This window comes from Lipotes vexillifer, unplaced genomic scaffold (genome assembly GCF_000442215.2).
Source record: "Lipotes vexillifer unplaced genomic scaffold, Lipotes_vexillifer_v1.1 scaffold902, whole genome shotgun sequence".
Classification (NCBI taxonomy): Eukaryota; Metazoa; Chordata; class Mammalia; order Artiodactyla; family Lipotidae; genus Lipotes; species Lipotes vexillifer.
Genome location: NW_006794304.1, coordinates 413,837 through 439,832, shown reverse-complemented (window position 1 = coordinate 439,832; position 25,996 = coordinate 413,837). Strand labels below are relative to the sequence as shown.

Sequence of the window (25,996 nt, the reverse complement as noted above, 5' to 3'; positions counted from 1 at the left end):
AGGGAAGGCCCCCATTTTGAGTTTTTAAAAAAAGTTTATTTATTTTATTTTATTTTTGGCTGCGTTGGGTCTTCGTTGCTGCACACAGGCTTTCTTTAGTTGTGGTGAGCAGGGGCTACTCTTTGTTGCGGTGCGTGGGCTTCTCATTGCGGTGGCTTCTCTTGTTGGGGAACACGGGCTCTAGGCACGCAGGCTCAGTAGTTGTGGCTCGCGGGCTCTAGAGCGCAGGCTGAATAGTTGTGGCGCATGGGCTTAGTTGCTCCACCGCATGTGGGATCTTCCCGGACCAGCTCGAACCCGTGTCCCCTGCATTGGCAGGTGGATTATTAACCACTGTGCCAACAGGGAAGCCCTTGAGTTTATTTCTGAATATGGTGTGAGGAAATGTTCTAATCTCATTCTTTTACGTGTAGCTGTCCAGTTTTCCCAGCACCACTTATTGAAGAGATTGTGTTTTCTCCACTGTATATTCTTGCCTTCTTTGTCATAGATTAATTGACCATAAGTGTGTGGGTTGCAAATGCAATCTTAGACTGTAAATAATAAGAGTGATGGAAATAGCTACCATTTCAGTACTTAAAATGTGCCAGGCCCTGTGCTAAGCATAGTACATCAATTATATTATTTAATTCTTATTTTGCCATAAGGTAAGTCATATTACCATCATCATAACTACCTTCTGGATGGAGAAAGTTTCAGACAGATGTGAGCTGGCCAAGATAGCTAGATTGGGGAACTCGGTTTGAACTGAGACCTGTCCATCCCATAGAGATGGTTTCTCCAGTGCCTGGTTCAGTTCTTGGTACAGTAATAAACAAGGGGTTATCCAGAGGAGTGAGAGTAATTGGGGGGTGGCATGTAAATCTATGCTATTTTGTAAGCAGATAAGTTAGGGGGTCCCAGGAGAAAGAGACCAGGATTTTTTTTTTTTTGCGGTACGTGGGCCTCTCACTGCTGGGGCCTCTCCCGCTGCGGAGCACAGGCTGCGGACGCGCAGGCTCGGCAGCCATGGCTCATGGGCCCAGCCGCTCCGCGGCATGCGGGATCCTCCCGGACCAGGGCACGAACCCGTGTCCCCTGCATCGGCAGGCGGACCCCCAACTGCTGTGCCACCAGGGAAGGCCCCCATTTTGAGTTTTTAAAAAAAGTTTATTTATTTTATTTTATTTTTGGCTGCGTTGGGTCTTCGTTGCTGCACACAGGCTTTCTTTAGTTGTGGTGAGCAGGGGCTACTCTTTGTTGCGGTGCGTGGGCTTCTCATTGCGGTGGCTTCTCTTGTTGGGGAACACGGGCTCTAGGCACGCAGGCTCAGTAGTTGTGGCTCGCGGGCTCTAGAGCGCAGGCTGAATAGTTGTGGCGCATGGGCTTAGTTGCTCCACCGCATGTGGGATCTTCCCGGACCAGCTCGAACCCGTGTCCCCTGCATTGGCAGGTGGATTATTAACCACTGTGCCAACAGGGAAGCCCTTGAGTTTATTTCTGAATATGGTGTGAGGAAATGTTCTAATCTCATTCTTTTACGTGTAGCTGTCCAGTTTTCCCAGCACCACTTATTGAAGAGATTGTGTTTTCTCCACTGTATATTCTTGCCTTCTTTGTCATAGATTAATTGACCATAAGTGTGTGGGTTGCAAATGCAATCTTAGACTGTAAATAATAAGAGTGATGGAAATAGCTACCATTTCAGTACTTAAAATGTGCCAGGCCCTGTGCTAAGCATAGTACATCAATTATATTATTTAATTCTTATTTTGCCATAAGGTAAGTCATATTACCATCATCATAACTACCTTCTGGATGGAGAAAGTTTCAGACAGATGTGAGCTGGCCAAGATAGCTAGATTGGGGAACTCGGTTTGAACTGAGACCTGTCCATCCCATAGAGATGGTTTCTCCAGTGCCTGGTTCAGTTCTTGGTACAGTAATAAACAAGGGGTTATCCAGAGGAGTGAGAGTAATTGGGGGGTGGCATGTAAATCTATGCTATTTTGTAAGCAGATAAGTTAGGGGGTCCCAGGAGAAAGAGACCAGGAATGACTTTCTTGACATAAGAGAAGCCATTTTGGCCTAAGCCATTTTGTGATCTAAGCCTGGCTGCAATGCTTGCCCCTTGAACAGGTCTCAGTAATTAATGATATTAAGGGAACAAAGGAATGCAAGAACAGAGAAAAGGCCGTCAAACAACAGTGCAGTGATAAAGCGGAGTCCTAGTTCCTCCTCAAGGGATATACATAATAATATATCCTTGAGTTCTGTAAGAACTAAGGCCCCCAATCAGGTGGAGGATGGAATGATGATGTTGACCCTCCTGACTTCAATCAGCTAAAGCTTGGACTCTGTTGACCTTTGCCCCAATTCTATGCTGAGTTCTCTGCTCAAGCACCTTTATGAATATGTGTGTACCCTTAGCTTAAAAGTTCCCCAGTTTTGCTTTTCATGGAGATGCTGCTTTGGGAAAGATCCCCGGTGTTCACCCTACTTGCTGCTAGTAATAATAAATTCTTGCTTCTCACCATCTTTGGCTTGGTTGTGTCTATTGGCTCGACACCCACCAAGAGGCGAACCCAGTTTTTGGGTACCAATATGAAGACTATTTGAAGGATAGTTTAGCTTTTGGAGAAGGAAAGGAGGCTCATAATAAGTATCTTAAAATACTTAAAGGAAGGGCTGTCATTGGTAAAGAATAATGATACATTTCGTGTAACTCCAGAGAGCAGTGTTTGGAAGCAGGAGACATATTCCAGTTTTGTTGAAAGAATATTTTAACAATTAAGGGTTGTAAAAAAAGGGAGTTTCCTGGTGGTCTAGTGGTTAGGATTTATCACTTTCACTGTTGTGCCCCAGGTTCAATCCCTGATCAGGGAACTGAGATCCCGCAAGCGTGCGACACGGCCAAAAAAAAAAAAAAGAATTATTCAAAGAGTTTAACCAGGGCCTCCCTGGTGGCCCAGTGGTTGAGAGTCCTCCTGCCAAGGCAAGGGACGCGGGTTCGTGCCCCGGTCCGGGAAGATCCCACATACCGCAGAGCGGCTGGGCCCGTGAGCCATGGCCACTGAGCCTGCGCATCCGGAGCCTGTGCTCCGCAACGGGAGAGGCCACAGCAGTAAGAGGCCCCCCTACCACAAAAAAAAAAAAAAAAAAAAGTTTAACCAGAGGATGTTTAAACTCTTGGTGGTTGTATTGGCCTTTCTGTGAAGGGTGAGAGGATGACTTAAATGACCAATAAGATGACCCTTCTACCCTTCTAAGACTGATCTCAGAGTTCTTTAAACCCCTGCTCAAGTTCCCCCATCATAAAATTTCCTCTGACAATCACAGCCCAGGGTGACTCTCTAAGCTCTTCTCTCTGCTCCTCTTTACTCTCTGACCTAATTTCATGTATATGTCTCTCTCTCCAAGAGTTTAAATTCCCTTGAGGGTAAAGAACAGAGCTTTCCAAGTGGCAGGCACCCAAATATTTGTTTCAATTTAGTAATACAAAGTTTCTCTTTTGGTTACATATTGTCCTGTTTCTGTATTAGTCTTGGAAGTAGATGGTAAACCATTTGAAGTCGGGGATTGCCGTTTATACTTATTTGTATTCCCCCACAGTACCCAATAGTTGCTCGATAAACATTGCTTTAAGTTGGGTGAAACCAGAAGTAGACTTTTGGCCCAAAGGAATGAGAACAAAGGTGAAAGAAGCAAAAGGTCAAAGAATACCACTGCTTTGGATACAAGTGTGGACCTCTTACTTGCAGTGAGATAAGGCTCAGGAAGTTTTCCCACAGGCAACGTGGATATACTAAGATTACAAAATAAAATCATTATAAAATAGAAACTAGAAACAGTAAAGGTGTTGAGCACGAGTTTCAATTAAAAATAATGTAACAGTATAAATATTAACAGAAAGCTTGAGTATCAACATAGCCTATAGAAAGAGGGTTTAGTCAGCACCCAACTGTTAGTCACAGTGAGAAGATAAGTAATTCTGAAATGCAGAGCTCTGCTGACTGATTAAACAAATGTAAAGGACATATCCACAGTCACTCAGTGATGTTTATAGAGCGTCTGTAGGTCAGTTTGTATTATCTGGGTTTGTTTGGTAATGTGATTCTGCTTTTCCCACTATTGAATTGAGCGCTCCTTTTCCCTTTTCTCCTCTCAGCGCAGCCTTGAATGCTGCGAATGGAGTGGACAGAGGAAACACAGTTTGGGGGGTAGTGTCAACGTATCATTCCCCACTTGTCTCCTGGTCTTCTCCCCCAACCCTTGCATATTAATACATGTGGTTTTCACTTGCCAAAGGACGGGACCAAGGTTTCTGCAGCACCCAGCAATTTACATTCGAACAAACAAACAAACAAAAGAACTCAGGCCTGTCTCTCTCGAGTCCCACAGTACGACTACCTTCCCTACCACCTCCTTTAAGGTATTCCTCTAATCTTCCAGCTCCAACTCAAAACCTAGCCAGTCAGAAAGTCCCTACTTCAGGAACGCCGCCCAATCACAGTGTCCTCACCTGCAGAAGGTGAGGTCTGGGTCTCCTTATGCGACAGTCTCCTGGCCCAATCAGAGGCGGCTTTGTCTTGGAAATGCGCCAGTCAGCCCTAGAGGGGAGTAGTGGGCGGAGTTGCACCTGGCGACGGTGAATCACTCAGTGGAGCGGCGGCTCCTTTCACCAATCGGAATGTGGAGAGGCGGGGCGTCGACCAATCGGGCGTGAAGGGAAGGGCTGGGCTGGGTTCAACCTGGCGGCTGGAGTTTAGTCCCCGCGCTCCTGTGGGGCGAAGCTGTGTCTGTTCCCGGGCTCCGGTGACTACTGTCGTATCGGGATCTTGATCATGTTGGGGACAAAGGCGAAAGTCGGGAGGAAACAGTTGCTTCTCTTCACATCGACGATCCTGTGTAAGTTCCCGGAGCTTCTGGAGGAATCTGTGGGTCTGGTCAGAGGTTGGAGGGAGGCGCTCCCCACACCTCTTGTCCGCGGGAGGGGAGGGGTTCAGAAACCGGTCCGGCTCACCCTCCTAGTCCTCTTTCCAGCCCTGGCTCGTCCCTCTTCTTTCCCGTCCCCCTTACCCTGGTGAGTGGCTGGCTCCCCTCCCCCACACTGGTGAATAATGACCCCTCCTCTTACATCCCCCGGGAGGGAGCTGCCTTTCCGCACGTTCACCAGAAATAACGGGGAGAGGTTGGTTCCCCTTTCCTTCATCCTCACTTCCTGGTGAGGGCCGGTGGGCGCGAGGGCCCTGCTCAGCCGGGATCACACACCTGGGAAGGGGGCCATCCTGCCCCTCCAACACGCATCCAACATCCGAGAACAACCCGAGAGAAGTCGGAAGCCTCTCGTACCCTGACTCCCTTGGCCCCTGGATGCTCTGCTACTTAAGGGTCCTCAGAGAGAGTCTAATGGAGGTGGGGTGGGGCGGAAGTTTCTTTCCTTGGCTGTTGCTGAAGGGTTTCTTTAGCTTTCCCCGGATTTTTGGGTTGCGCTTGTTGCTCTGGGAAAAGTGTCTAGGTGCAAAATCTGGAAAAAAAAAAAAAAAGGAAATAAAATTGAAACCTAAAATTTCTCAGAGCACAACATTCAAAGTTCCTTTCTAGAACAACTACTTCCAGAGTCCTTAATAAATGTTGACTGAGTGACTATTCGCAGGGGGAGGTCCTGTCTTTTGGTTGGCTGGTTCCTTCTCAGAGCCAGAACTCTGCCCTCCCCCCTGGCCTTGTTTGAGAGTTTTTGTTTCCTTTGTAAACTCCCTTTCCTGTGGAACAATGAGACTCACTTGTTGGGGCAGGCCTCCGTCTATAGATATGCTTGTGCCCGGCCGAGTGTGTGGTTTGTGCCTTAGTCTACCTGTGTCAGCACCTGTACACTTATCTGTCTGATTCTTGAGTGTCTGTGTGTGCGCTTCTGTGGATAGTTGTGTCAGTAGGGGATCTGTAAGATTCTCCATTTCCCCCTCAACATCCATGTTTTAGGAAACAAAAGAAGTGAACAATTATGATCAGTATTAGCAGTTAAAAGGTAATTCACTTTGCTTTGTTTGAAGGGTGTCTTAAGGCAGATGAATTGACTACTCCTTTGTCCCTTATCACAAAAACATTAACATTTGGGGTGGACTGGACCAGTGACAAGTCGAATCCTCTCCCTATTGTACAGATAAGGAAACAGGTACAAAGAGGGGAAATGACTTTTCCAGATTGACAAAAGGACCTGGGACTGGAACCAAAGTCTCCTAACTGACTTCTCCTTTTCCCACTTCTGGCTCCAGCGTCTCAGGCACCCTGTGGCACAGGAACCAGGATATCAAAACATCAGTTTGGGATACTGCTCCAGAGTCCACTATCTTACCTAACTTTTTCAGTTTTTCTTTCCCACTAGATTCTTTCTTTTCTCACTTCTCCCTTTCATTCTATTCCTCCATTTCCCCCTTTTCTTCAGTTTCCATTCTTTTCCTCCCCTTCTTCCCCATTTACTTCTGTCTGTATCTTAGAACTGCTAGTGACACCCATGGTCATTTTTTGGTTCTGTGTGGTACTCAGTACTAAACACTTTGCCAACACTTGTGCTGTCCCAGTACTCCCCACCCCCAACCTAGAAGTTTCTGAGTCAGTAATTATTTGTGACAGTATTTGTCAGGCTTATACGCTTCCTAGAGCTGCATTCTTCTCCCTTTTCCTTTTTCTTTTCTCTCCCCCTCATTTTCTATAATAATCACATACTGACACTGAAAGAGTTGTGATATCACCCTTGTGAGCTTGGGAGTGTCCTCTAGTCTGTTCAGGGACTCAAGAAACAGTGGTTTAGACGGAGCTTGAGATGATGTTGTATTAGCTTGATAGGACAGTGGATCCTAGAGAGTAACATGTCCAGGAGATACTGGAGGAACTGACCTTGTCACATGTAAATAGGGCTAGACCTGGGGGGAGCAATTTGGTTAGCACCGTGAGGATGGAGATAGCAGCCAGGCCATCCCACCTGGGTTCTAGCTTGGCTTTCTGCCTTATTTGTGATCTTAGGCTAGTAACTCAGTCTTTTCATCTGTAAAACGGGAGTAATAATACTTGTCCTAACCTTGTCCTGAGGATCAACTGGGATAATAGCTACATTACATATACATGAAATGATTATTATCGGGCAGCTTTTATCCCCTTTGGATTTTGTGAGGATGAAAGGATGCTGCCTATAGTAGAGCAGGTCAAAGGAAGCAGGGAGAGACCCTACTAGATTCCAAAAGGCGAGAGTGAAAAAGTAGGGGCTTTTTTGGGCGTCTAGTCTGTCCTCTGCCCTTGGGATACTGGAATCATATATAGGATGCCTGCAGGTTCTCCCTCCTCCCTCCAGGGCGGCTCCTCATGTGGGCTCTGCCATCAGGGAGGAAGAAGAAAGGATAAAGCAAAGGTCCAACCCCAGCCTGGGGGAACCTAGAGGAGAGGAAGGCCTGAGCCTACTGAGACAGGGTTGGAGACTAAACACTGGGAGAACTGGGCCTGGGAAAAGTAAAACTGGTGACAGAGAGTACTAGTCTCCCTCCCCGTGGAGAGCCTGTGCTTAGAAAAGTTTCCAGCTATCTCCCAGGCAGGAAGAGGCATTTCTGCTTAGCAGGGTGGTGTGTGCATAGGATGACTTTTTGGTGTAACTGCAGAGCAGAAAGAGGAAACCTAGGTTGGAATCCTGGTGTTTGCACACACACCTCTTACTTCATGTACCTCTTACTTCACTGAAACATTCCAGGAGGGAGGAACTGCTGCCCTGTGTCTGGGTCAGTCTGTGAGTCCCGGTGTTTCTTTCGTATTGATGTTTCTGCCTTTCTAGCTTTGCTGTTCAGGGCTAGATTTACCTCACACTGTAGATTGGTGAGTCACTCCTCCTTTCCCCTCTCTCTACTGGGGGGTTGAAATTACTCCCAGGAAAAGAATTGTTCCCTCGAAACCGGAACCTAGAAACTAGTGACACAGCAAGTTGGAACTAGGAAGTGAGTGGTAGTGGAATTCCAGTGTCTTAGTCTTTCCCTCCTGGCTCCAGGACACTTTTCACTTTATGCTATTTCTCTTCAGTTTCTTTGTGATCTGGGCTTGCCTGGAGTCTCCAACCTAGCTTTGGCTTAGGGTGGAGCTGCTGTAATTAAAAAAAACAAAGTTTATTTATTTAGAAGAGGTTAATACATTAGTGTGGTACGAGAATCAAAATGATATAAAAGAGTCGGGTTATCAGTCCCACCCTGTTCCTGTTCACTCCATATCTCCCCTAGTTTCCTATACATCTTTCCAGTGTTTTGTTATACAAATATCAGTATATATAAATATATATTTCTTTCTTTTCCCTTTTCTTACACAGAAAGAGGCACACTATATTCATTGTATTCCATCCTGTATCTTGTTTATTTCATTTAATATACCCTGGAGATCTTTTCATATTGGTGGTGTGGCCTTGGCCATTAGAATATTCCACCCCCTCCCCTCCGCCCTCCTCCCCAAGTCCTCTGGGTCAAGGGGCATCTGTTCCGCGGACTCAGAAGTGGCTGACACTCCTGATCAAAGACAGGTTTAAAAGCTATATACATTTTATGTGAGAGATTAGGAAATGATGGGGCTTGTTTTTCACATCTGTTAGCATTGAGGAAAGACCTTGGGGAATCTCTAAACTCAGACCTGCTTCCTCCAGACGTTCAGGGAAGATCTGGATGGCCACTTGTCAAACGTAATTGTGGAAGAGGTTTCAGTGTTGTCAGGGGGTTGTGAGATGTAATGTGAGTGGATACATCCTGGGGTGTTCCAGGCATTGAAAACTCAGAGTTCATCTGCCTGGGACTCCCTGATAAGCAGAGTTTCTGTCTAAAGTCCGCCTGGGGTCATTTGTTTTACAGTGTGTAGGACAGGAGGAAGCAGCTGGTTGGCAGGAAGTTTGATGCCAGGCCCCCTGGAGTGAGCCCTGGGCAGGCAGGCAGAGCCTTCCCTTGTAATGGGGAGATGGGTGGGGGAGGAGAGCTGAGCAGGTAGAACTGGAAATTCTGCTGAGAGAGGGCAGGAGGGAGCAATGGCGTGAAAGCTCTCCTGTCCTACACTGCCATCACCACTTTCCACCATCCTCAGAGGGCCTTGCCAGTTGAACGACGTTACTGAAAGTACAGCCAAGCCTGGCTGTTTAGACTTAGCCCAGCCTGTTGTTGGGCTCACAGAGCCTTCCTCTTGCCCACGCATTCCTTATCTGTCCCACCCCAACCCCCAGGAGCGACTTCAGTCTCTACAGGGTGAGCTGAGCGGTGGGAAGGAAAGTGCAAACTGGTGGTGGGAGCCCTGGGTCCAGGTTCTAATTGTATTGCAATGTCAAATTCATTTGTTAATCCAATAAACATTGGTGTTTACTATGTTATGAGCACTGTGCTAGAGATTAGGGATAAAAAGCGAATAACATCTGCTATCAAGAAGCTCTGAGGGGAGTCAGGTATTGTAACAATTAGCCCACATTAGGTAAACCGTGAACACACTGTAGCTGCGGGCTTTCCAAGGCTTTGACTTATCTTCCCTATTCCAAGGCTCTAGCTCCCTTACAGTGCGAGTGTTCTATGAGGCTCATCTGCGTAGAGGGGAAGTTTGGATGAATTCTTAGAGAAAACCAGAGACTAGCTTGGCTGGCTGGCTGGCTTCCATCCTTTTCCTTCCTTTGTTTGTTTGTTTTTAAATGGATCAAAACAAACTCATTGCACGAAAACAACTTAAGGAAAATTCTAATAATTAACAGGATGCATAGAGAAAACAAAGATTTCTTAGTAAAGCAGCAGAATGAAGTAGGTTTTCTGTTGTGGGTTTGACCTGCGTGTACAAGGGGGCGGTTGTTGGTGGGTTCTGTCAGATGTCTGGATGCCTCCACCCTCTGTGACCACTTTCTCATCACAGCATTGCTTCAGAGCGGGAAAACACAGTGCTAGGAACGGGGGCGGATACAAACATAATTTGGTTTCTCTCTTCTCAAGGAACTACAGACATATACTGACTAAGTAGAATCCAGAGCACCGTGCGTCAGGGGCTGTCATCGAAGCATGAAATGTTTGGGGAGCATAGAAGGAAAGAGTTACTTTTTTTTTTTTTTTCGGTATGCGGGCCTCACACTGTTGTGGCCTCTCCCGTTGCGGAGCACAGGCTCCGGACGCGCAGGCTCAGCGTCCATGGCTCACGGGCCCAGCCGCTCCGCGGCATGTGGGATCCTCCCGGACCGGGGCACAAGCCCGCGTCCCCTGCATCGGCGGGCGGACTCTCAACCACTGCGCCACCAGGGAAGCCCAAGAGTTATTTTTTTAAATGATAAATTTTTTATTAAGAAATAATAGATGTTCAATGTGGAATAATGGGAAAACAGGGATATAGAGAAAGTAAAATCACATGTCATCCTATTATCTAGAGATAAACACTGATTGCTGGTTTTATTCTAGTCTTTCCACTATGAATAAATGTGTGGTATAGCTGACCTGTGCAAAATATATCAGAAAAAATAAAATGGCCATTTGGTGTCACTGACTTTTCCTTAAGTCTTGGCTCTGTGGGCAGAAATTGATTAGGGTCACACCAGCTCAACAGAAATCCATAGATATCAATGTTTAAACCAAACTGTGTACTAATGCTACTTTGAGCTGTGGCCGGTTTGTCAGATTATGTAGGAATTACAGTGGTAAAAAACAAAACTGTGTTATAGATCCCTTCTCGTTTAGATTATTAGTTAATGACTGAATACTAGTTTTAAATGAGGTAGGTGACTACGTTCTATGACAGAGAGGATAGGAACATCTATGTGCCCTGGTATGGTGGTAGCATGTCCTGACTGTATTTTTTTTTTTTTTTTTTTTTTTGGAACATCTATGTGCCCTGGTATGGTGGTAGCATGTCCTGTTTTTTTTTTTTTTTTTTTTTTTTTTTTAGCAAAATACACTTTAAACAAAATCCCTTCTATAGTATTCTACTGTATGGCTATCCTGTAATTAACTGTTCACCTTTTGTTGAGCGTTTAGGTTTTTTTTTTTCTTTGCTGTATGAAATACATTAAATTGTCCTTGAACATACATCTTTAAGCTTACCTTTAATTATTTTATTTTCTTAGGCTATATTCCTAGAAGTTGGAGAGAGATTAATTTTGATTGGGGGAAGGCATGATGCATCAAGGGACACTGGAACAGGATCTTGAAGTATGAATGGTGTTTTCTTGCTGCTCTGCCGAAGATGCTGTGTAGTGCAGTAGTTTTGGAGACTCAGAGTTAGGCACACTTGGGTTAAGATTCCCACTTTGTTGTTTGCAGCTGTGTGATTTGGGGCAACTATGCTAAGCCTCAATGTTCTCATCTATAAAATGGGATGATAACAATAGTACTTGTCTTCCCAGGGTTTTTTTTTCTTTTTCTTTTTCTTTCCTCCTCACAGGGTTTTTAATGAGACAATGCATGTGCTCTCATTTCTTCCTGCCCTTTTTCTCTCCTTGAAATTTATCAGACTCACATACAGAATCTTGATAGTGTAATAGTCTATCCCTTACTCATCTGTTACTTCATTTCACCTTTAAAGTCTTATTTAATCCTTCTGTGCTTCCTGGTGTGTCAGTATTTGGGTATTTCCTGTTATTCTTTATCATCCTTCCTTTCTTTTTGCCTTTGTTTTTGCCTCTCCTTTCTTGCTTTGTTTTATTTTTCTTTGCTTCTTGTGATCTTTATTATTTTTTCCCCTTTTTATTCCCCTTCCCACTCTTTTTTCTTTAAATTAAAACACTTAATACATACTTGTTTATTATACAAATGTAGAACATAGAAGAGAAAAGCTGCCTGTATTCTCATCTCTCAGATAATATGCACTGTCAAGTGTTTGGAGTCTATTCTTAGAGATTCCTTTATGTGTATATTTGGGTTATTTTTATTATTTGTAAAAATAGGGTCATGTTCTACATATTGTTTTTACATTTTGGACATATTTCTATGCCTGAACACATTGATTTACCTTGACCTTTGCGATGGCAATATGGTTATTTTTATTTGTTTTTGTTTTACATAGTTGTGTAATGTATCATACCATGGAGCTAGATTACCTGGGTTAGAATCCTAGCTCTGCCTCCTACTAGCTTTGTGAACTTGAGCAAATTACTTCAATTCTGTGCCCCGATTAACTCACATGTAAGATGGGAGCAATAATAATATTTATTTCATAGCATTATTACAAGAATTAAATGAATTAAACCTGTAAAGGGCTCAGAAGAGTATCTGGTACATAGTATTCAAGAAATGTTAGCTGCTATTATTTTATTCATGCTATTATTTTATTCATTTGGTCATGCTCAGTAACATGTGTCTAGAATTTGGATATAATTAATTAAAAGTATAGGACAAACCTTGCAGAAGTCCTCAAGAATTCTGTTGATTTTTTTAAAAATTATTTTATTGAGGTATATTTTGCATACAACATTATTTTAGTTTCAGGTGTACAACATAATTATATATATTTATAGTTATTGGAGAATGATCACCACAGTAAATGTACATCTATCACCATACATGATTACAGAATTTTTTTCCTTGTGATGAGAACTTTTAAGGTCTACTCTCTTAGCAACTTTTAAATATGCAATACAGTATTATTCACTATAGTCACCATGCTGCCCATTACATCTCCATGATTTATCTATTTTTTTTGTTTTGTTTTGTTTTTTTGTTTTTTGTGGTACGCGGGCCTCTCACTGCTGTGGCCTCTCCAGTTGCAGGGCACAGGCTCCGGACGCGCAGGCTCAGCGGCCATGGTTCACGGGCCCAGCCGCTCCGCGGCATGTGGGATCTTCCCGGACCGGGGCACGAACCCGTGTCCCCTGCATCAGCAGGCGAACTCTCAACCACTGCGCCACCAGGGAAGCCCCGACTTATCTATTTTATAACTGGAAGTTAGTACCTTTTGAGCCTCTTCACCCATTTTGCCTCCCAACCCCCCACTCCTCACCTCTGGCAATCACCCAATCTGTTTTCTGTATCTGTAAGCTTGGGGTTTTTTTGTTTGTTTGTTTTTGATCCCACATATAAGTGAGATCCTGTGGTATTGGACTCTCTGTTTGACTTAATTCACTTAGCATAATGCCCTTAAGGTCCATCCCTGTTGTCACAAATGGCAAGATTTCATTCTTGTTTATGGCTGAATGATATTCCATCGTATATGTGTGTGTGTATATATATATATGTATGTGTATATATATATATATATATGTATGTGTGTGTGTGTGTGTGTGTGTATATATATATATATATATACCAAATCTTTATCCATTCATCCATTGATGGACACTCAAGATATTTCCCTATTTTGGCTGTTGTAAGTAATACTGCAGTGAACAGGGGGCTGCATGTAGCATTTTGAGTTAGTGTTTTCATTTTCTTTGGATAAATACTACCCATAAGTGGAATTGCTGGATCATATGATAGTTCTATATTTAACTTTGTAAGGACCCTCCATACTGTTTTCTACAGTGGTTGTACCCATTTACATTCCCACCAACATGAGCTTTGCATGAGGGTTCCCTTTTCTCCACATTCTCACCAACAATTGTTATTTCTTGTCTTGTTTTTGTTTTTGTTTTTTGGCCATGCTGTGCATCATGGCATCTTAGTTCTCTGACCAGGGATCGAAGCCGTGCCCCCTGCGGTGGAAGCAAGCATGGAGCTCTAACCACTGGACCACCAGGGAATTCCCTATTTCTTGTCTTTTTGATAATAGCCATTCTAACAGGTGTGAGGTGATATCTCATTGTGGTTTTGATTTGCATTTCCCTGATAATTAATGATGTTGAGCATCTTTTCATGTACCTGTTGGCCATCTGTATGTCTTCTTTGCGAAAATGTCTATGCAGATCCTCTGACAATTTTTAAAACAGATTGTTTAGGTTTTTTTGCTATTGAATTGTATGAGTTCTTTACACATTTTGGATATTAACCCTTTGTCAGATAAGTGAGTTGCAAATATTTTCTCCTATTCTCTAGGTTACCTTTTCATTTTGTTGGTGATTTCCTTTGCTGTGCAGAATATTGATTCTTTCACTGTGCATACTTGAGTCAAGGCTGTAGTGACTGGAGATTCAACCAGAATGTCCACAGCTGATGCCCAATTTAAACCTTTGTGTTGGTCTGCTTGGATGCCATGACAAAATACCAAAGACTGGGTGGCTTGAACAACACTAATTTATTTTCTCACAGTTCTGGAGCCCAGAAGTCCAAGATCATGGTGCTGGAGGGATGGTTTCCTCTGAAGCCTCTCCTTGGCTTACAATGGCAGCCCTCTTGCTGCCTCTTCACATGGTCATCCCCTCTATGCATGAGCACCCTTGGTGTCTCTTTGTAGAAGGACACCAATCAGATTGGATTAGGACATGTCCTAAGGTCCTCACTGTAACTTAATTACATCGTTAAAGGGCTTGTCTCCAAATGCAGTCACTTTCAGAAGTACTGGGGGTTAGGGCTTTCATATATGAATTTTGAGGCAATACAATTCAATCCGTAAAAACCATGAACCATTTTGAAGATTCTGCAGAAAGAGCAGTGATCTAGCCAGGTGTCTCCTCAGATGGCTTGGGTCTACTTGGAGTCTTGGGTTGCTCTTGTGATCATAAAAGAAATGGGGGTGTTGTAAATGGATTCACATCTTTTCCCCATTTCCCCCCTCCGCCCAGTTTAGACCTTGCATTAGAAGGTCTAAAATGTGTGCAGACCTTGCATTGGCTCTGCACACTTCTACTGGTTGTGAGAAACCAGCCTCTACTGTTGTGCATGCAGACACCTACAGACACACTGCAGCCCAGGTGCAGAAATGAGGCCCTTTTGCAAAATGGCAGGTGGAAAGCACTCATGTGCAGAGAACTTTAATTCTGTTTCATAACTATGAAGCAAATTAAAAACACTTAATTCTTAAATTGTGAAGCTAAATTAAAAAAAAGATTAATAGAACGCTCTTTTTTCTTCTTCTGAGAACTAAACATTTTTTTTAAAAAAAACACACTGTTGCTAGTATTACAATTTTTTAAAGATTGGGTTTGAATCAAGTTTGTTTTTTCTTCTTCTTTTTAAAAATATTTATTTTTTTATTTACTTTGGTTGTGCCGAGTCTTAGTTGTGACGTGTGGACTTCTTGCTTGTGGCATGCAGACTTCTTAGTTGCAGCATGCAGACTCTCAGCTGTGGCATGCATGCGAGATCTAGTTCCCCGACCAGGGATCGAACCCAGGCCCCCTGCATTGGGAGCGTGGAGTCTTACCCATTGGACCACCAGGGAAGTCCCAAGTTTATTTTTTCTTTATTTGGGTGTGCCCCATCTGCCAATTTGAAAAATGGGCTTATCTTTGTAGATAAACCTTAACAAGTAGATGTTATAGTGAATGGTCTGCTCTGACCTAATTTGTTAAGGCTCTATGTTGTTCAATGTCAGTTTGTACCAGGCATTATGCTAAGTGCTGAGAACTCAGAATGATAGATTAACACATTATCCCTGCTCCTTTGGTAGTTTACTTCCTGATAAGGGAGAGATACAGGCGCATAGATGATGTCATTATAATGTGGGAAGTGCTTTGACAGTGTTTTGCATGGGGTAGTGGAAGCCTAGGAAAGAGACCTTAACTTGTCTGTGGTGAGGATCGGGGGTGGGGTAAGTCATTTCCCACAAAGTAATGTGTTTGAATACCTGCTGACCAGGTGGAGAAAGAGGGGACAGGGTGTTCCGTATAACAGGAATAGCATAAGCAAAGGCAGAGGTTGTGAAACTGCACGTCTTTGCTGGGAATTGTAAGTAGTTTTGTATTGCTGGAGGGTAAATTGCAAGAATAGGGAGTGTGGTGAAGATGATAAGCTTATCACCAGGTCGGTTGGTGCTAGAACTCTTGCCTGGCTGAAGAATTTGGATTTTATCTTACAGGTAATGTGGAATCATTGGAAGCTTGAAGCAAGTGTTAGATTTGCACTTTTTAGAAGGCTGTATAGTGTAGCCCAGTCTCTGGAATCGGACTGCCTTGATTTGAAGCTGTACCAACACTTAACTGCTCTGGGCCTCAGTTTCCCCATGTAGAAAACAGAGGTGATAATAACAGTATCACCCAACTCCTAAGGTTGTTGTAGGAATTAAATCCATGTAATGTGCTTATAGCAGTGCCTGGCATATAATATAGTAATTGCTCAATAAATGTCAACTCTTTCTCTAGCAGTGAGGTGGAGGAGGGATGTGAGTGGGTCAAAATTAAACAAGGCAGAGAAACCTATTGAGAGACCAAATGCAATTCTTCAGATGATGATGGTTCTAAAAAGTGGCAGTGGGTCTGGAGAGGAGGGGCCAACTTTGAGGGAGATTTGGGAGATGACATTGTAATGCTTGGTGTTTGACTAGAGTGAAGGAAAGATGGTGATGGCTTAAAAGGTTCTAGAGTGAGTGACCAAGTAAATGGTGATACCACCAACCTGGAGAGAGCAGGGGAAGCGAGAGGTAGTGGGAAATGATGAGCAGTGTGAGATTGCAGGAGGGGGTGTGTGAAGTCCAAGTAGAACCGTCAGGAGGCACAGCAGTAGGAGTCTGCAGCTCAGGCAAGAGGTAGTATCTGGAGCTGGCCATACATTGGTGTACCGGAATGTTGTGTATTTGAGATTTCCTAGAGAGAATATGGAGAGGAGAAAGGGCACGGCATGGAATGCTGGGGATTAGTAATACTAAGGGATGGACACAGGAAGCAAAGTTCAAGAAGGCGAATAAGATAACCCTGAGGTGGGGGGAGGACCAGAAGGGCTGAACGCAGAAACCAAGGGGGTGGAGTGGCATGAGGAGGCGAGTGGTTAGTAGGGTCAAACATCTCACAAAGGCCACAGGAGGTAACTGAAAAAGCAAATACTGGATATCTTTAATTATAAGACGACTTTAATGTTTTGGAAATTGGGATGTGACTTACAGCCCATGTACATATTTAATATGATGTTCCCCCAAGAAACTATTATTAAATTGATGTTATATCTTATAATCAGGGTATCTTAGAATTGAGGAATACGATTGGTGACCTTAGTAAAATCCATTTTAATTTCAAAGTGAGAGCCAAAGACGTATTGCAGTAGGTTGAGCAGTGAATGTGTGTGTATGTTGGGCTGGAAACAGTGTGTGTAGACTACTTGTTTAAGAAGTTTAGAGAGAAAGGGAGGAAAGGATTGTCACTAGAGAGGGGTGTAAGATTGAGTGAAGGTTTTCTGTACATGAAAGGGCCAAAAAGTCTATTTTTTTTTGTCTTTGTGTACAGTCTTTATTTGTTGAAATACCATTAGATTTTTCCTCAGGACAAGAGCAAAGATCATCCCCTGCAGAAACTTTGGAACTATGTACAGAACTTTACAGAACAGAGGACAACACTTTAGCTGAAGCCTGCCTGCTGACCAGAGAAGGGTGTTCTGAGTGGACTCAGCAAAGAAAAGGAAATCAAGCAGGGAAGGAAAGGTGCCCATCTGAATTAAACTTCAGCTGCCATCAGGGCAAGTCTTGTGATGGTCACAGATTGGGGGCTCTGTTTATGGAAGGTTCAAGGACAGCACAGGGGTTCCATGTATCTTTACGGCTACACCCCAGGCTGAGGTGCCATTAAGTCAATGTCACTCAAATTCCTGGCCAGCCAAACTCCGGCAGCAAAGAGTCCCAAATTAAGGATCAAGTTCCTCTGGAAGAGGCTTCCCTGGTGGCCCAGGGGTTAAGAATCCCCCTGCCAATGCACGGGACACAGGTTCAAACCCTGGTCCGGGAAGATCCCACCTGCTGTGGAGCAACTAAGCCCGTGCGCCACAGCTACTGAGCCTGTGCTCTAGAGCCCACAAGCCACAACTACTGAGCCCACGTACCACAACTATTGAAGCCTGTGCACCTAGAGCCTGTGCTCCACCACAAGAGAAGCCACCGCAGTAAGAAGCCAGCACTCACCACAACTAGAGAAAGCCCATGTGCAGCAGTGAAAACCCAACACCGCCAAAAATAAAATAAATATATTAATTAATTAAAAAAAAAAAGTTCCTCCAGAAGTCATTTCTATCGGTGGCAAAGCGGTAGACTCCCCGAAGCCAGTCTCCCACGTTGTCTGGAATTTCAGGAGCTTCATTTGCCGAGCCCGCAGTGGTCATGCCAGCCCCACTGGAAGCGATAGCAGCACCTTCGCACTCCACAAGGCCTCTCACCACGCACCTTCCAAAAAATCTATTGATGCCTTTGACTTTGTAGTTTTTCTTGTTGTGAACGTGGAGTAAATTAAACATCACAATGGAAAAGGTGAAATTTCCTTCTGTTTCTGTTTAACATGTTAACTAGTAGGACATTTGTATGTACAGTATGCCAAGTATAGGTCCAAGGTTAAGTGCAAAAGGGAGGTCGTGATGAGGTAAGGAACATATAAAATAGATGAGGAGAATGGATGGGGAAATTGTGGGTGTTGTGAGAGAAAACCCTCAGCTCTGCTGCTCTATACATGATGGTTCTAGAAAAGAGTTAGTCTTTTTTTTTTTTTTAAATAAATTATTTATTTATGTATTTTGGCTGCATTGGGTCTTCGTTGCTGCACTTGGGCTTTCTCTAGTTGTGGCGAGAGGGGTCTACTCTTCCTTGTGGTGCGCAGGTGGCTTCTCTTGTTGCGGAGCATGGGCTCTAGAGCGCAGGCTCAGTAGTTGTGGCGCATGGGCTTAGTTTCTCTGCTGCATGTGGGATCTTCCCGGCCTAGAGCTCGAACCCATGTCCTCTGCATTGGCAGGCAGATTCTTGCGGGCCTCTCACTGCTGCGGCCCCTCCCGTTGCGGAGCACAGGGTCCGGACGCGCAGGCCCAGCGGCCGTGGCTCACAGGCCCAGCCGCTCCGCGGCACGTGGGATCCTCCTGGACCGGGGCACGAACCTGCGTCCCCTGCATTGGCAGGCGGACTCTCAACCACTGCGCCACCAGGGAAGCCCTGGAAGGCGGATTCTTAACCACTTTACCACCAGGGAAGCTCTAGAAAAGAGTTGGTCTTTCCAAGGCAATTACAGTGATAGAGGAGAGATGGTTTAGTGGGCTGGAATGTAAGCATTTTTCCGGCAGTATTTATATATATTTATACGTCTTACTGAAGAAAACTTTGAAGTCAGAAAAAGAAGTATGTACAGAAGGACCTATGGGCAGATGATGATAATAATAAGACATAATACTTACTTGGTGCTTCCTGTTGGTCAGACACTCTTGTAAGCACTTTATTTGTATTAGCTTGTTTAACTCTCAACAGCAGCCCTTTGACATAGAAACTCTTATTATCCCCATTTTACAAGTAGGCAAACTGAGGTTCAAAGTGACTAAGTGGCTTGCCTGGGTCACACAGATTATAAGTAACAGAGCTGGGATTTGAATGCAGGCAGTCTGGATCCAGAGGCTTGTTCAGGAACAAGAAGGGGAACGTGGATCAGGATGTCTGAGGTGTCCTGGGGTCACTAGGAAGGAAGGACATGGTGGGGAGGCTGAACTTGACTCATGGTGTGAGACGCAGTCACAGGAGACTTTTGAGTATTGCAGTCAGGCCACAGGCAGACATCAACAGTCCTGCATCAGAGGAAGGTGGGAAGGCCCTGAGGTGAAGGGCCCTGTATTTTAAGCAAGAGGAGAGAAGCCTGGACTAGGTAGTAGCAGTCAGAATTAATGAGAAGGGGAAGATGCCAGTTGCCCAATATGTTTGTGTATATATGTGGTGATGTCATTCCTGCACATGTTTTAGATCTGATAATCTGAGAGGACTCAAAAAACAACTTCAGGGCTTCCGTGGTGGCGCAGTCGTTGAGAGTCTGCCTGCCAATGCAGGGGACATGGGTTCGAGACCTGGTCTGGGAGGATCCCACATGCCGTGGAGCAACTAGACCCGTGAGCCACAACCACTGAGGCTGCGCGTCTGGAGCCTGTGCTCCACAACAAGAGAGCTCGTGATAGTGAGAGGCCCGCGCACCGCGATGAAGAGTGGCCCCCGCTTGCCACAACTAGAGAGAGCCCTCGCATAGAAATGAAGACCCAACACAGCCAAAATAAATAAATTAATTAATAAACTCCTACCCCCAACATCTTCTTAAAAAAAAAAAAAAAAAGAACTTCAGCTAAAGTTAGAAGTGAGGCAGAAACAATCATCAAATTCATATGCTGTGATTTATTTATTTTCTTTTGGGCGGCCCTTTATTTCAAAGGCTAGTTTTTAGTTTAATTACAAGCTGTTCTTCGTTTGGGTGGTGTCATAGGTTGGGTTCTTGGGAAACTGACTCTGAGATGTCAATTATGGTACCAAGACATTTATTAGGGAGTGTTCTTGGGATCCACACCTATGGGAAGCAGGACTGGGCAGAGGGAAAAGTTGAGTTGCATTGTAGTCCCAACAAGGCCTCAACTTACTGCACAGGGACCTTTGAAGCAGAAATAGCCCTTCAGTGTTGTCCCAAGTTGGGGAGTTGGGGCAATAGAGATGGGACTTTTTTTTTTTTTTTGAGATGGGACATTATATGTGTCCTCCCTCCCTTTTTTTTTTGTCCCACGTGGCACGTTGGATCTTAGTTCCCCAACCAGGGATCGAACCCAAGCCCCCAGCAGTAGAAGCAAGCGTGGAGTCTTAACCACTGAACCACCAGGGAAGTCTCCAAAAGTCAGTTCTTGCTGGTTCCTTTTTTTTTTTCTTTTTTGGCTGCGGGACTTGCTCGATCTCACTTCCCCGGCCAGGTATTGAACCTTGGCCATGACAGTGAAAGCCCAGAATCCTAACCACTAGGTCACCAGGGAACTACCCCTGTCTCATTGATCAGGCATTGGATGCCGGTGTCCTGACCCTGTTGCTGCCTGGTAGGAGGCATGGCCCTGGGCAAGGCAGTGTTCTGGGTATCCTCAGAGAGGGCTGATGGCTGCAGGCCTCCTTCTGGCAGCAGTCCCAGCAGCTGAGACAACAAGTCCTTCATTCCTGAGACCTGGTTTGCACATCTCGGTGTACATCACAGGTAGCAAATTGTAAAATTCGAGAATCTTAAAAAAACAAAGTTCCTATCATCAAAGCAGAGAAAGTTGACTTGGGCAAAAAATCAAAACACTTAATTGTCAGCGTTCTTGATGAGAGCTAGAGACTTCCATGTCCTCAGTTTTCAATTTAGTAAAGACTATTTGGGTTAATTTCTGTATCTGTTATTACATCTGATTATAGATTTGACTTTGAAATTTAATGCCAAATATACAGATACAAAGTAATATGATTAGAAATAATTTCTAGATAAAATGGACCTGACTTTTAAAAGAATCATATTTTAGTACATAGTTTGCCTCCATTACACTAATGGCTTTTCTGAAAAGCAGCATGGCGTGTAAAAGTATGGTATAATAAGGGGAAAAAAAGAGGTATAGGAGAGACCTGTATGCTAATCTCAGCTCTGCCATTTCCTAGCTATGAAAACTTGGATCAGCCACTTAATCTTTTATTTTTTTCTATTTATTTATTTATTTATTTATGTAAGTATGTATGTATGTATGGCTGTGTTGGGTCTTCACTGTTGCCTGCGGGCTTTTCTCTAATTGAGGCGAGCCAGGGCTGGTCTTTGTTGCGGTATGCGGGCTTCTCATTCCTGTGGCTTCTCTTCTCGCGGAGCACAGGCTGTAGGCGCATGGGCTTCAGTAGTTGTGGCACGCAGGCTCTAGAACGCAGGCTCAGTAGTTGTGGCTCGTGGGCTTAGTTGCTGCATGGCATGTGGGATCTTCCCGCACCAGGGCTCAAACCCGTGTCCCCTGCTTTGGCAGGTGGATTCTTAACCACTGCGCCACCAGGGAATCCCCCCACTTAATCTTTCAGGTTTAAAAAAAAAAGAAAAAGAAAAGAAAGAAACAAGAAAAAGAACCTAAAGGATTTCAGAGAACATCTAGTTGAAACCCATCATGTTTCAGATAAGAAAAGGGAGGTTCAGGGTCAAGAGACCATATTCAGTTACTTGGGTAATTTAATAATGAAAAAGTGTACTTGCATTGAACAGTTATGCTTGCATTTATCTAAAGAAGACAGGACTTTGACTTAAAGCTATAAATAAAGCATCCTTCATGAGTTTGAGCTTTGAAAACATGAATGAGAGTAATTGTGTAAGTGCAGGTTGGTAACTATTTCACACCATCCTAGAATCCTCTGGCACTGGTGCTTATTTTGCGATGTGTGGGCCCCTCCTGTGAGCCCTGCTGCCTCTCTCCCACCATGTTATTTAATTAGCCTTGCCTCTCCTCACCTCTCTCCACCTCCACCACATACCACATTTTCCTTCTCTTCTCCATTGGGCAGAAGGAGATTCTAATGAGATGATCTGAGCCCACTTCTGGTCCAGAACCCGCTGTGTGATCTTAGACACATTTCTTTACTTTAGTTCCTCATGTAACACTGGGATGATAATATTTGTCCTGCTGATCTGTCGTGCTTGTTTCAAGGATCAAATGATATAATTGTATGTGAAAACACTTTAAAAAGCACAAAAGGCCCTACAAATGTATTATTATTATCCTATTATTGTTCCTCCCTTTCTTCCCTCCCTTGCCTCCAGCTTTGCTGGCTTCCTGCCAGGATTGTCTGACAAGTGACTGCAATTATTTGCTGAGAAGCTTTCTCTGAACCATGAAATGTCATTTAGAAAGCTGCTCTTGGACTAGGAGGAATCTGATTAGATTATTGGGAGTCACAGAGGGAAAACTTTTTTTTGCGGTACATGGGCCTCTCACTGTTGTGGCCTTTCCCGTTGCGGAGCACAGGCTCCAGACGCGCAGGCTCAGCGGCCATGGCTCACGGGCCCAGCCGCTCCGCGGCATGTGGGATCTTCCGGGACCGGGGCACGAACCCGCGTCCCCTGCATCGGCAGGCGGACTCTCACCCACTGCGCCACCAGGGGAGCCCGGGGAAAATATTTTTAAATAAAGAAATTGCATTAGAAGGAAATCTTTTATTTCCGTTGATTAAAGCAAGTATTAGCCTGCAATTGTAGCAAAAAGCATTTTTAAGAGATATTTAGAATATTGGTGAGAAAGTGTGAGATCTGAGAGGCACGTGAAGCTCTTGAATCCCTTGACCTTGGAATCTCAGCATGGAGAGTCCCAGCCCTAGATGCCCATCAGCAGGGACTGCTCTTCCCTCTCCACAGCATTCCTCTGTCCACTCCTGATGGACCCACCTCTCTTCTCAGGCTCACTGGCATTGGGCAGGGGTGCAGTGCAAACTTCCGAACCAGTAGTCCAAGTTGCTGAGAATAAACGTGAGTTGGGAGGGGCTGTGGAGGGTGGTGGGAGTTGGAGGGAAGGGAGGTGAGCAGGTGCAGACCCCTGGGGAACATCCAGCCCCGACTGTGGTTTGGGGCCACTTCCCCAGCTTCTCCATTTACTGCTGTTTCTTCCTCCCACTCACTTTGATCCTGTCTGCAGCTGCCAAGTTGTCCTGCTCCTACTCAGGCTTCTCCTCTCCGCGCGTGGAGTGGAAGTTTGCCCATGGCGACATCACCAGCCTCGTTTGCTATAACAACAAGATCACAGGTGAGTCGCTCCACCTCCTTGCTGGCTGCCTAGGTTGCAGGGGGCACTGGGGCTGAAGTCCCCAGGGCCTTCCCGTCGCCTTTCCTGGGGGAAGAAGAGAGACCCCTGTGCCTTGGGTGCCACCGTCACCAGCTTCTCTTAGCTTTCCAGCTCACTCTGCCCCTGCTTCCTCTGTCCTGGTAGCTTCCTATGAGGACCGAGTTACTTTTTCGGACAGTGGCATCACCTTCCATTCTGTGACCCGGAAAGACACGGGGATGTATACTTGTATGGTCTCTGATGAAGGCGGCAACACCTACGGGGAAGTCACTGTCCAGCTCATTGTGCTTGGTACGTGCCACAGGTCTTCTATGTGGGCTTGCAATCAATTGCTTCCCTAAACCCTTAGCAGGCTCTGCTAAGCTTTGGAGCTCGCTGATGGTGAAAATGCTCGTGGCGGTGGGGCTGGGGAGGGGGTTGTTCAGAGTCCTGGTGCTGTCAGAGAAGAACGAGCCCCTGGTTAGGGGGAAACTAAGGGCATAGTAAGGAAGGAAGGCTAGAGCTGATGGATGGTAGTGTCATGCTACTTGGCCTTCAGGCAGCCCTCGCTCTTGTGACAAGTACCTTCTCCCCCTCCCCAGTGCCTCCATCCAAGCCTACAATCAATGTCCCCGCCTCTGCTACCATCGGGACCCGAGCAGTGCTGACCTGCTCAGAGACAGACGGTTCCCCGCCTTCTGAATACTTTTGGTTCAAGGATGGGGTACTGATGCCTACGGAACCCAAGAGCAACCGTGCTTTCAGCAACTCTTCCTATAGCCTGAACCATAAGACGGGGGAGCTGGTACGGATGGGGTCAGGGTAAAAGATGTGTATGAGGGGGTCGCAGGGTTATAGAACCCCCGAAAGTGGGGGATTAGAGCAAGCAACAAGGTGACCTTGGCATTAGGATCAGGAGACATAAAAGACAGGTACTTGGCTTCTTCAAGCAGGAAGCCAATTCGTCTTCTGCCCTCCAGATCTTTGACCCCGTGTCGGCCTCTGATGCTGGAGATTACACTTGTGAGGCGCAGAATGGGTATGGGTCACCCATGAAGTCAGACACTGTGCACATGGATGCTGGTGAGTGAGGGCGTGGCTGGTGCTTGAGCTCAGACCCCAGGGTGGGGTTTGGGGTCTGCTTTCCATCCTGGCTTTGGCAATGTTGGCAATGCCATGAACGAGCTTTCAGGTGCCTGACCTCTCATTTGTGTCCCATAGCGGAGCTGAATGTAGGGGGCATCGTGGCAGCTGTCCTTGTAACACTCATTCTCCTTGGAGTCTTGATTTTTGGCATCTGGTTCGCCTATAACCGAGGCTACTTTGACAGTAAGTATTTGCCCTCAAAGGCTCTCCTTTGTATCATCCCCATCTCAGGGCCTCGTTCTTGGGTGCCACCTGAGTACTGACCTGATACTGAGCCCCGTGTGTGTTGGGGTTACCTCCCAGGGAGCACCGGTCACCCTTATCTCAGGGCCACACGCTAGGTCCCCCATCTTCCTGCGCCATGCTGTCTTCTACCCTGCTGACACTCATGGTCCCATTTCTTGTCTTTCAGGAGCAAAGAAAGGGTGAGTGAGCTGCTGTCCTAGAGCTCTCTAAGGTTGAGTACATGGATGTATATGGTTTGAAGCTGAGATGTTCCCCGGGGGAAGGGGTTGGAGGGGAAGGCAACTAGCCTGGTAGGGAAAAAAACATCTGGATTTCTAGCCCTGTCCACTATGGTCCTGTGCCTGTCCTTTCTCCCTGCACCCAAACCTCCCTACCGAGAACTCTGTGCTTCCGTTAAGTTCTCAGTCCTGGCCTCTAAAGTTAACAAGCAGAGGTTAAGGAGAGGGACTAGGGGACTGAGTGTCTCCATCTTCTGACTTGTCCGTAGGACCTCGAGTAAGAAAGTGATTTACAGCCAGCCCACTGCTCGAAGAGATGTGAGTATGCCTGCCCTGGGATGGGGAGGTCCTCCCGGCTGGAGTGTGGGGTTTCCAGACTGTGTTTATATGTATTCAGGGGATTATCAGCTAACAAAGACTGCAGAGAGTTGACTCGAATGTTTTATTTCTCCAGGGGGAATTCAGACAGACCTCATCATTCTTGGTGTGACCCTGGTCCAGCTCATCTCCCGTCCTCTCTGCTTGCCTTACTCAGGTGCTACCAGACTCTGGCCCCTGATGTCTGTAGTTTCACGGGATGCCTTATTTGTCTTCTAGCCCCCACAGGGGCCCTCACTTTTATCTTAGTTAGGATGTGTTTTTTTTAATAATGTCTGCCATGTGCACCTTCCACCTTCCTGCCTCCCTTCCCTTCCCACCACTGCTGAGTGGCCTGGGACTTGTTTAACGCTCTTTTCCCCCATCCCCCATCCCTACGAGGGATCAGACAGAAGTCCTGACTGATGCCTGCTGAGTTCCCTTCCAAGGAGACTGCGAGGGTGGGTGGCGGGGCACTCGCTGCCCCCTGCG

General features: G+C 45.5%; 1 protein-coding gene across 1 annotated transcript; it reads left to right on the top strand.

The window, feature by feature from the left end:
- The first annotated feature begins 4,770 nt into the window (after positions 1-4,770).
- Positions 4,771-25,729, top strand: F11R (F11 receptor). The gene is made up of 10 exons (XM_007467105.1): positions 4,771-4,887; positions 23,177-23,245; positions 23,412-23,519; positions 23,703-23,849; positions 24,140-24,342; positions 24,518-24,620; positions 24,759-24,866; positions 25,096-25,108; positions 25,417-25,465; positions 25,602-25,729. Exons 1-10 carry the CDS (start codon positions 4,824-4,826, stop codon positions 25,635-25,637), a joined length of 900 nt encoding a protein of 299 aa, XP_007467167.1. The 5' UTR covers positions 4,771-4,823; the 3' UTR covers positions 25,638-25,729.
- Positions 25,730-25,996: the final 267 nt, after the last annotated feature.